This window comes from Pempheris klunzingeri, unplaced genomic scaffold (assembly GCF_042242105.1).
Source record: "Pempheris klunzingeri isolate RE-2024b unplaced genomic scaffold, fPemKlu1.hap1 Scaffold_74, whole genome shotgun sequence".
NCBI lineage: Eukaryota > Metazoa > Chordata > Actinopteri > Acropomatiformes > Pempheridae > Pempheris > Pempheris klunzingeri.
The window spans coordinates 1-11,967 of NW_027254978.1; the positions used below are offsets into that span (position 1 = coordinate 1).

The 11,967-nt window shown below is 41.1% G+C and overlaps 1 protein-coding gene across 1 annotated transcript; it reads right to left on the reverse strand.

The window, feature by feature from the left end:
- Positions 1–627: 627 nt before the first annotated feature.
- Positions 628–11,633, reverse strand: LOC139225174 (E3 ubiquitin-protein ligase ARIH2-like; the record flags this gene model as incomplete). Its single annotated transcript, XM_070856186.1, has 6 exons — positions 11,521–11,633; positions 7,123–7,654; positions 4,831–4,898; positions 4,468–4,540; positions 1,812–1,953; positions 628–749 (listed from the first exon to the last, which is right to left on the reverse strand). Coding segments are annotated over exons 2-6 (669 nt in total), but the record flags the coding sequence as incomplete, so codon positions are not given.
- Positions 11,634–11,967: the final 334 nt, after the last annotated feature.

Consider the following 11,967-nt stretch of genomic DNA (forward strand, 5'->3'; position numbering starts at 1 on the left):
CATATAGGTTGTCAAGACTGATCGCTGTCCATCCTCGGCTCGAACCACTGGAAAGTTTTAAGTTCCCTGGTATCAACTCTAGCAGCGAGGTCCATTTTTAATGGGTCGGTTCACCCCAAAGGGCAGACTGATGAAAAGTTGACATTGTGTGCTGTGACTTATCTGGACTAATGGGGACAGAGGTGGTGTTTTTCTTTTAATGTAATCTTTCCAATATTGTGAGCGCCACAGACAATTTCCATTCACCTCAACTGTAGGCAGAAATCTCAGGCACAGCTATCTCAAAATAAAACAATGGGTGAATAAAACCGTGTTTCTTTGTAATTTGGGTGAATGATCCTTTAAGAAGAGAGTAATCTGAGATGTATATAATATATTTAGATGGAAACCCAGCTGGTCAGATAGACAGTGAAGAGTGAGGACTCAGATTTAATGCTGTGTGAGGGAGATTCAAAGACTCACTTATTTCAACAATCACACAAGGGCTTACAGAGTTTTTCCTCTCCTTCTCACTCCTTTTCCACATGCCTCTGACATCTCATTTACTATACGCACAGACGTTGATGCAGCATCTGAGCAAACAGATTCAGCGCGCACACACACACACACACACACAGACAAACACACCTCGACGTAGTCTCTGAAGAGGTAGCGTCTGTATTTGTCCTTCAGCTCCTCTCCTGGCAGCAGTGGCAGGACAAAGTCTTCTGGCATCTGCAGGGAACAGTCCTGAGCCATACACGAGATACCTAAACACAGAGAAAACTGTTACAAACAGCCCTGAATCATTGGCAGGGCACAGTGAGAGAAACAGCATATATTCAAACTTTGCCCTACAACAGCTGTTTGTGTGCTTCTTGGCAAAAGCACCAATAAACTCCCGTCATTTTAACTTCTGCTGTGACTGAAAAAGCTTCTCTGTCTGCTAGTCGTGTTTGGTTCATGTGGGCTGGTTTTCTAGTCTTACAGTGACCCAGAAACTGGTTTGGGGTCGTCTGTCATAAACGCGCCCTTCGTACAGCTGATAGAGGAACGCTTATCAGGCTCAGAAGGACTCAGTTATGTAGACTGACTGTATCAGAGAGACTGTTAGAAAGTAGCACAGGGACACAACTGCATACAACACACACAAAAACAAAAGTACTTGTGCTCCCACACACTCTACTGAAGGACTGGTAGTCTGGTAAACTGTATGCACTTTACCACACACGCACAGCATACTGTACAAAAACTTAGAACTGATCCGTGTACACACCCACACACCCATCTGCTCTCCTGCTGACACAAGCACACTTTCTCTCTCAGATACACACAAACACACTAATAACTGTTAAGTAGGAGCTTGCCTGCCTGGTAAATTTTATACCAGATGGCAGTCATCAAAACCTCATGTTACACCTCTCTCTTTAAAGTCACAAGTCACTCTTGGATTTTACACAAACAAAACACGTAAAAAAAATATGGACCTGTGAATAAACATCTAGCCAGCATCTGTGTGGTGCTTTCTGTCACTATAAATGGTGTCATTAAGTGGTTGATGTAGTTTCGATTTCAAATTCAATACCATTCTGCAGACCATGCTGGTCTGGCAAGAAAACAAAAATAAATCAAAAGGATCAGAGGCTACTAGAGGAACTATGAGATCCTGAGCAGACAAACACATACACACACACACACACACACACACACATACACAAAAACAAGGACAGATATACAGATACACGAACAGACACTTGGGAGCTCACATCAAACAAAGTGTGACTCACCCACTCTAATACCAGCTTTGATGACTACACAGACGCACTACTCACCCACTCCCATGCCATCTTTGACCAGGACAGTGCAGTGCTGCTCCCAGCATGCTTTGCAGAAGGAGTGCTGACAGGGCAGCGCCAGCAGGGAGTCTCTCCGTACGACCTGTAGGCACACACCACAATGGAGGGACTGAGGGGCCTGAAACACAAAAACACACAATCATGAACACAGCATCAAACACAAACTGCAGCGGAGAGCCAGCGAGGAGCTCGGCATACGTACAAAACTTGATATGCTTGTTACACGTAAAATGCAACAACAGAATCCGATCAAAATCTAAATGACAACTGTAACACTGGTATTTTGGAAAAATAAATGTCAGATAAAATTAGGGAGAAAAAATAAATTCACAAGATAAAGCCACTGATTTTTTAGAACAGGTCAGGCGTGTGATCTGAATTTCAATGCAAGCATTTACCTAAGTATATTTATTATCGTATCACTTCCCAGGTATAAATTAGTGCTACAAATGATTAGTTCAGCAACAGATTTTTTAAAATACAACCCCTGGCAAAAATTATGGAATCACCAGTCTCGGAGGATGTTCATTCAGTTGTTTAATTTTGCAGAAAAAAAGCAGATCACAGACATGACACAAAAATAAAGTCATTTCAAATGGCAACTTTCTGGCTTTAAGAAACACTAAAAGAAATCAAGAAAAAAAGATGTGGTAGTCAGTAACAGTTACTTTTTTAGACCAAGCAGAAGGAAAAAATTATGGAATCACTCAGTTCTGAGGAAAAAATTATGGAATCACCCTGTAAATTTCCATTCCCAAAACTAACACCTGCATCAGATTAGATCTGCTCATTAGTCTGCAGTTGATCACACCTTGGAGAGCTGTTGCACCAAGTGGACTGACATGAATCATGGTTCCAACACAAGAGATGTCAATTGAAACAAAGGAGAGGATTATCAAACTTCTTAAAGAAGGTAAATCATCACGCAATGTTGCAAAAGATGTTGGTTGTTCACAGTCAGCTGTGTCTAAAATCTGGACCAAGTACAAACAACAAGGGAAGGTTGTTAAAGGCAAGCATACTGGTAGACCAAGGAAGACATCAAAGCGTCAAGACAGAAAACTCAAAGCAATAGGTCTTGAAAACAGAAAATGCACAGCAAAACAAATGAGGAACAAATGGGAGGAAACTGGAGTCAACGTCTGTGACTGAACTGTAAGAAACCGCCTAGGAAAGCTAAACGAAAGCCATCATTAACACCTAAACAGAAAAAACCAAGGTTACAATGGGCTAAGGAAAAGCAATCGTAGACTGTGGATGACTGGATGAAAGTCATATTCAGTGATGAATCGCGAATCTGCACTGGGCAAGGTGATGATGCTGGAACTTTTGTTTGGTGCCGTTCCAATGAGATTTATGAAGACGACTGCCTGAAGAAAACATGCAAATTTCCACAGTCATTGATGATATGGGGCTGCATGTCAGGTAAAGGCACTGGGGAGATCTTCAATAAATGCACAAGTTTACGTTGACATTTTGGACACTTTTCTTATCCCATCCATTAAAAGGGCGTTTGGGGATGATGAAATCATTTTTCAGGATGATAATGCATCTTGCCATAGAGCAAAAACTGTGAAAACATTCCTTGAAGAAAGACACATAAGGTCAATGTCATGGCCTGCAAATAGTACAGATCTCAATCCAATTGAAAATCTGTGGTGGAAGTTGAAGAAAATGGTCCATGACAAGGCTCCAACCTGCAAAGCTGATCTGGCAAAAGCAATCAGAGAAAGTTGGAGCCAGATTGATGAAGAGTACTGTTTGTCACTCATTAAGTCCATGCCTCTGAGACAGCGAGCTGTTCTCAAAGCCAGAGGTGGTGCAACAAAGTACTAGTGGTGTGTTGAAGTGTTCTTTTGTTGTTGGTTTTTTTTTTCATGATTCCATCATTTTTTCCTCAGAATTGAGTGATTCCATATTTTTTTTCCTTCTGCTTGGTCTAAAAAAGTAACTGTTACTGACTACCACATCTTTTTTTCTTTTTCTTTTAGTGTTTCTTAAAGCTAGAAAGTTGCCATTTGAAATGACTTTAGTTTTGTGTCATGTCTGTGATCTGCTTTTTTTCCTACAAAATTAAACAACTGAATGAACATCCTCCGAGACTGGTGATTCCATAATTTTTGCCAGGGGTTGTAATGAACGGATTGTTTTGTACATAAAATGTACTATTGTACAGTGTGTACAGTGTAATATTTCTAAATGTATCACCTAATATTACCCCAGTGAGGCATTACAAATAAAAAAAACAAAAACAAAAAAACAATTCATTTAGCCAACCAACTAATCTAATCAGCTGCTTTTCCGCACTACTGGTGAATTATCTGTCGCATTATTCGTTTCATGTAGCCACTGATTCACCACTGTACCCACATTCACAGCAAAGTCACTTTAAGTAGACAACACAATTTACCTAAGGATTTTATTGCTTTATACCAACGCATGTGTACGTCTCAAAAGCTTTAACTTAATGCAGTGTTCTCATAAGAGACAGAAGGGAAGCACTTACTTACATCTTTGTAGTATTTCTCAGCTTGGCCACAAGATTTGAGTGATATGAAAATCCTGAATAACAGCATGTATACAATTCTGTACTAAAGTCAATGCGTAAGCCTTTCTTTATCACGTTACTCACAGTGACTGATCTGCAGGTGCTGCTTGGTTGAACCAGAGCATCCGACAACAGCAGAGACGAGTTGGACTTGTATCTGCAGGGAATGTGGACAGAGGCAAAGGTCACATGAGGATGGGAGACAGAAACAGTTAAGACTGTAGTGCAGAAGAATGACAGGCAGTGACAAAGAACCTGAGAATATAAGGACGGACTGCACAGGGATATCAGAGATGGAATGATAGTAGGGTAAAAGATAGCGAAGGAGGAAGTTCAAGAGAAAAATAAGAGAGACTAGAGAATCTTGAGAATAAAAATGACGCAGAAAAAGGGGGGAAGGGAGGGTGAACTTAAGAAGCGGGGTGATAATGAAAAGAAGAGACATACCTGTCCAGTATTTGTGCAACCTGCCAGTGAAAATGTGCCAGGATCAGTTTTGCTACCGCTGGTAAAACCTGAGAGAGAAACAGAGTGGAGAGAAAATCTGCTGAAATATTGCTTCAGTGACACGAGTGACTTGTATCATGAGTAATGACACGCAGCACTCCACTCCCCAGTTTTCCTGTTTTTACTATAACGGATAATAAGCTGACTCTACCGCTCATGAGGAGGAAATACTCCATAATCCTGACCCTGCTGTAAAAATTTTTAACCAGACTAGAAAACTGAAATTTAGTTCAGTGACAGATTTCCCTGCTCATGACTTATCCATTCTCTCAGCTGTTACTGTACAGTGAATATTAGATGAGACGATATCTAGGTTTACTCTAGCGCATCATGTTGCACTACTGGCCAGACGTCCATGACTCATGTTAGTACTTGAGGTTAGAAAAGGCTGAAAGTTAATGATTCAAATCCAGTAAAATGACTGAGTGGTGCTCCCTTCTTTCACCCACCACATTGGCATCAACACACAACTGCTCATCTGGGAGCTGGTAACAGATGACTGTGGTTGTGCTGCGCAGGTCCCAGGAGTGATTATGTTTAAATGAGAGTGTAAAGTAAGGCGTTACTGCTAAACAGCATGCAGACTCAGCAAAGTTACCCAAGATAAATAACAGAAAAACTGCTCATTATTAGGCACAAAGAGCCGTATTCAAGATGATTCAACTCAAGATGACAGTTAGTCAGCCTCCCTCGATCCCACTGTAAGACTGCATTTATATCAATGTGTGGACTCAGAACAATATAAACTCAGACTGAGATCACAATGAGTTTAGTGTGAGAGTATAACTCACTGTAAATATTTCAGACTAATTTAAATACAACCACAACTAACATCAACCAACAAAGTGCACACAAATTTTCGTATACATCAGCTAAACTAACAGCAACATTTTGGAACAAAATGCATAATGGATAAAAAAACATAACGGAAATGTCTTCCAAGATAAATAATAGCAACAACAAATGTTCAAACTTTCTCCAATCATACAAAAAGACTTTGGTTACTTGTACAACAATGGGGAATTGTGGGTTGGATTGTGTTTGCACTCTTTGTAAACCTCTGACTTTCATAATATTTTGTATTCTGTTAATATGTGTTATTTTCTTACTATTTTAGTATTCTACTTATCAAGGGATCACTGGCAGAAAATAGCAATTTGCTAAAACCTGGCACTGTACATCTCTCCTTGTTTTAAATAAATGTAATGTTCTTTGTACATTGTCTCTGTTCAAATGAAGAAATTCAAATTCAGTTCAGGTAGTGACTATCGGGACTCTCTGTATCTACATGTGGTCTTGTGTTCATTTGGAAACTAACCAGACAACTGGAACACTGTACCACATATCTATTTGGTGCTTAGACTATTGAGAACCTTAAATTGACCCACTCCCTCCCCCATAGCAATGTCTCAAAAAAGACCTACATGTTTTGGACTACATCAACCATGGACTAAATTTGCAAACGTGATTTTTCCTCTTGTTTTGTCCTTGCAAGTCCAAGGAAAAAGCAATTCCCTACTAAAGCAGGACTTGCTTTTCAGGAACACACAAGAATCAGAATAGGTCATAGGTCAAATAGGTCAATAGGTCAAAATTGTCATTCTACTGTGGACAAAGCATAAGCTTTCCCACAACAATTGCAAATGCCATCACAAACACACACTTGGGTACAATATAGCAGAGGTGTTATGAAGCCAACTTTCTGCTGCCTTCATTTTTTATGTGATCACTTATTTGCAGGACCTTGCAAGCATGAAAGAGGGATTTGACTAACAGTCTCTGCAGGAATTATTATCTTATTAGCATTTCTAAGCTGTAATTAAATCACTATTTTATATTCCTGCAATCCTCTTATGACAGAAGCAGAAAAAAATATGTCAGTGAGAACAACTAAAATGTGTGCTCAGCTTAACACGGCACTGCTAATCATGCAGAGGAGGAGGTGACAGAACATGGATTTAACCTGCTGAGACCAGGCAGGGAAATTCCATCTGTGTGAATTTTATTACTGGTTTGTGCAATACAGAGGAAAAACCAGTCTGAAATTATTTTGCTTTGAACTGCTTCCATCATGGGGATGTATAGTGTACGGCGGCCTATAAGGCCTAAAAGCATGGTGGCTCTCAAAGGTTATTTCAGATCCTGCTTATGCAAACACTACATTGGGAATATTTTATTTGACTCTCAGGGTTATGACAGCATCACACAACCCAGCTACAGGTACAAGCTCACCTTCAGTGCAGCAGCCACAGTGTTAACCTCCTCCGTCAGCACCCTCTGACTCTCTTTGTAAGTCAGACAGGTGAACTGGTATTCCTCTGGGTCGAAGGAGTCAGCGCCCTGTTGCTCCACGTCGCTGGCCACGCCTTCATAGTAGCCTATGATGTCGCCCTGATCCTCCTCATCTCCTGCATCGTCGTCATCATCTTCTTCAGAGTTCACCCCGAAGTCTTCCTCGTTGCTGTCCGACGCCTGGCTGTTCATGTCCACAGACATCAGTCGACTGAGTCAATCACCCGGACAAGTAGACGGCCCGCCTACCTGTCGGATCCCAGTGGTCAGATTGGTTGAAATGGCTCGAAGGAAGCTCCACCTCCCCTCCTTGTCTCTCCGGTGCCCCTTTCCACCTGTTTGTGTCAGCGTTCAGAGACACCCTGCCTTCCTGTCTGTCTGAGGCGCTTATACAGCGCACTCAGCAGCAGCGGAAGAAGCAGAAGAAGTCACACTCCCCGTCGCTCATTTGGAAAACTGGTTACAGTGTGATCTGAGGAGAGGAAAAAAAGACTGAAGAGGAGGAAAGGGTGGAGGGAAGTGAGGGGAAGCAGGAGAGAAAACATGGCAAAGAAGTAAGAGAGTTACAGGGGGCAAATAGGTGAAGCAGAGGAAGAGAAATAAGTGAAGTAAGAAAGGAAAAAAGTGGGGGGGGGAGGAAAAAAATCTTTATTAAATTATTCTTAATTTTATGAATTACATGTAATTTCTAAATAAAAGATATGACTCTAAATAAGTAAAGTAACAGTAGGCCTGTGGGATCAGATTGCATGTCTTATTGAGGCTGATAAAAAATGGTTTTCTCACAGTTTGCCTGTATTGTCTGTAAATTTGTAAAGGGTGACATTGCAACCAAATGTCTTGTCACACAATAGTTAAGCTTATGGACAAAATGTTCTTACTTTTTCAAGATTAACTGTTAAATGCATTTTAACTTTTTGGCTTCACTTTAGTTCCAGTTGATTACTGGTGAGGAAAAGCTCTCAAAAGAGGGACTTGACCAAGACAACAGTAGCACACGTAGCTGCATACACAATAAATCAATAAAACACATCAGAAAATGTAGATGGGTCTTTGGCTGGCAAGGTGACGACGTATTTTAACAGCAGTGCTGCAGAATTTCACTGATATTGACAACGTAATGAATCCTTGCCTGTTCTCAGCTGATTAACCAAATGTTGTGTAATAGTGAAGGATTTTTCCAAATAATCATTCAGTCTTACAACGTGGGCTGACAGGAAACCCGGCCATCTGCACTATCACTACTGGGGAGGTTACCGGAATCTGCTACAGGCAAAGATACTTTCTACAGACATGGACACACACACACACACAAAATCTGAATATCTGTCATTACAACATATATTTATTTACTATTGCTTATTTTCAACTGTCTTTATTCTTTCTTTTTTTCTATTACTTGTTGCTGCTGTAACATGTTGAATTTCCCCCTATGGGGGATCAATAAAGAAAAGTCTAAAAAGTCTAAGAAAACTGTGTCGTATTTAGTGCCTACTAACTACAGGGTTCCTGAAGCTTTTTAAGAGTAAAATTCAAGCATTTTTCAAGCACTATCAAGGTAACTAAACCAATAATGTCCAGGCTGTCAAAGCCTTTATCATCACATCTAAATTGCTACTATAAATGCAATCACAAAAAAAGTAAAGTTTACAGAATCCCTTTAAACCCACAGCAATCCCTGTAAATTGTCACAACAATCAAATATATATTAAAAGAGTTTTGGTTTACATGAGTGATTGTATAGACGAAAAACCAAAATCAAGCATTTCTCGTGTGAGTGTATTTGAATTTAAGCATATTACTGACTAAATATAAGGGGCTTTTCCAACGAACCGTGTTAACTACTGACAGATTTTCTCCAGGATAACTCCATGATCCTCTTTAAAGTTTAAATTCTGACGTTTTTCCCCGAAGTCTGGGCCCAGCCACTCGTCGAAACTCGACATAGTGAACAGAGTAGGACTCATCTGTTGTTTCTCACACTACATTTTCTTATCATCTTACATTATTAGTCTATTAAACAAACATTTCTAGGTAATTACCAATGTTGACTGCCTGAGAATAAAGCAGACTACATGCACCTCCACTGGGCACATTTCCAAAACAGCTGGTAGTCACTTTATTCTCCCCAAATAGTCCGTATCTACTGATGACGACTCATTGGTGGACTCAGAAAACACAGACCCGTGTAGAGGAAGATAAAATGCTTCTTGTTCTTCCCAAGGTTGATGTGTCTTTTCAGAAGAAAAACTAGATCAACTGTGAAATGTATTCTGTTGGAATTTTTGCAGTAGCTATCAAAAAATCTATCATATCACTCAATTTTTGTCACCAATTCTAAACTTGACTTTTCATAGACAAAATGTCTGTGCATACTGTATTCTGCAGCAGGGCTACACAAATCACCAGTCAGTTCCTGCTAAACGTTTGCCGGTCGCTGTTTCATCTGCTTTTTCTACTTGGTATTTGACCTTTCATTAAAGCTTATGTCAAATGCCTTAAACCAAGCTGGGATGTACTGCTAACAGCGGAAGCAGCCCCTGAAGATGGTTTATTTACTAGACAGTGTGGCCCTTTGACAAACTAAATTTTCTCTGTTGGATAGAAGACAAACTAGCTGTGATCTCAGGGTCACGGGCTATGACTGAATTCGGTCTAAGGTTTGTCGCTCCTCCTTAGTCTGCACTTTTGCATCTTTTTTGTCTGGTTGCATCTCTATCCACAGCCCCACTTCAGTTTCCGTCTGTATTTTTCAACCGTGCTACCCTGTAGCACACTGGCTGGACACAAGGTGTGGATCAAGACTTACTGTCACGGTTCAGAGGATTAGATGAAGATGCTTTAGCATTGGGAATGTGGCATTGCTTGAGGAAAACTGGTGGCAAACCAGGTACTAACACTGAACACAACTTGTAGGACAAAGCCCGTCTCAGATGGAATTTAAAACACTCAACAGCAAACAGTGATGCATGACTATAGTAGCTGGCAAACACGTCTTGACATGACTTTTAACCACAGATGTAATCATATTGGGTTTTTTGAAATAATATTTTTATTATATTTTTGGAATACACATGCAAGTCTAAATTACCCAGTCATTTGTCCCAAGATGACTTCCAAAATACTTGGGGATAACAGTTAAAAATGACCACAGTTCTGAAGATCAACGCTGTAACTTGACATTGGATTTTATCTGTTTTATACAGAGGATAACCTAGAACAGACTGTGTGATATTCATTGCCTCGTTTTGCTCTGACATTACCCAGCCCTTTGGCTGAGGAATCAAATTCTTTTGCATGTAAAAACTGCACTGCAGAAGGTCAGTTCCTGAGCTTTGCTGTGCAGCACCACTGTCATGCCAAATAGTATTTCTTTGTTAGAATGGGGTTCCCCTTCCACACACAGTATTAGCACTGTCCATATTTTGTTTTTTTTATGCGGTGGATGAGTAGCTTGTGTTTTCTCCTGCCAAAACACGTCTCCTGACTAGGTGTCATGGGTTAAGGAAACTTTGAACGGGAAAGATAGCATTACTCTGAAGATGACACAAACTTTGACACCACAGAGGCACTAAGATGGCATATCTCCACATGTGATTTGTATCAATTATGATCAATTGACACGGGATCAAAGCCATTTTGGCTTCAGATGTGACTTCGCAAATATCCACCTGGATAGAAAATAAGGTTAGCCGGGAAAGCCTGCCAGCCGGTGCCGGTGCCAGCCCGGCCACAGACGAATAAACGCATTCCGCCCGGTCCAGGCTAAAAATAGGCAGCAAACTGGGTGACACACATCTAGCTAGGCTAATGTATCACAGCGACTCAGCACGGTTGATAACACGTCTTGGGGGATGGGAAGTGAGAGATTAGCCAGCGTTAAAAGCGGCCTGGTTGTTGTTGGGCATTGGTTTTTCGGTTCAATTTGAAAGAAACTCAACTATAGACGGCCGTGGAGTCAAATCCACACAACGGCTGGCTAATTTACCGCTAGCCGGATTAGCTTCCTTGCTAGCGTGCTGGCAGTTATATTCAGCAGCGGAGTAACGGCATGCCAAACCCACGGGTTTCACCTGTTAAATTGTTGGGCACTTTCACAACACGCTTGCAAAAGTTTTCAAAGACAACTTCATTAAGTCATTTACGAAAGAATTTGCGAGGTGAGAGCTAGCCAGGTTATCCACCCCCTCAACGATCCCTCCCGCTGTGCCCCCTTCTCTCGGCCACTCTAGCCCGGGGATTGAGATGTAAACAAGGCCCTCTGAAGCACCGGAGTAAACATGCACATTTAAACAACCGCTACGCTCATCTCCACTGGTTGAAATCGGTGGTCTTTACCTCTCAGATTGGCGTCAGCTCTGCCCGCGTTGACAGCCAGAAGTGGTTTTTGTGTGGGGGGGGGAAACCCAAAGAGCGATTTACACTGAGTTCGCCTGGATGGGAGGCGGAAGATGGACGGTGACAGAGTTACTTATCTATGACGTCACTTCCGCCCTTCTCTCTCCATCTCTCTCTTTCTCTCTCTTTCTGTTGGGGGGGTGGGGTGCAGCACTTCCACTTTATGCATTAGCGCTGCTCATTAATACTTCAGTAGTATTATAAGATCAGTAGCATCATCTTTTTACCCTTTACTAAAGTACATCAGGTCTTACAGGGTTCATTGGACATTGCACCTTACAACAACCAGGAGATGTTTAGTTTAGTTTAGTTTCAGGTTTTTTTAATGACTTTAATGGTAATTGTTGTTTCCCAATGTACTGTAAGTGTTCACACATCTAACAGCAT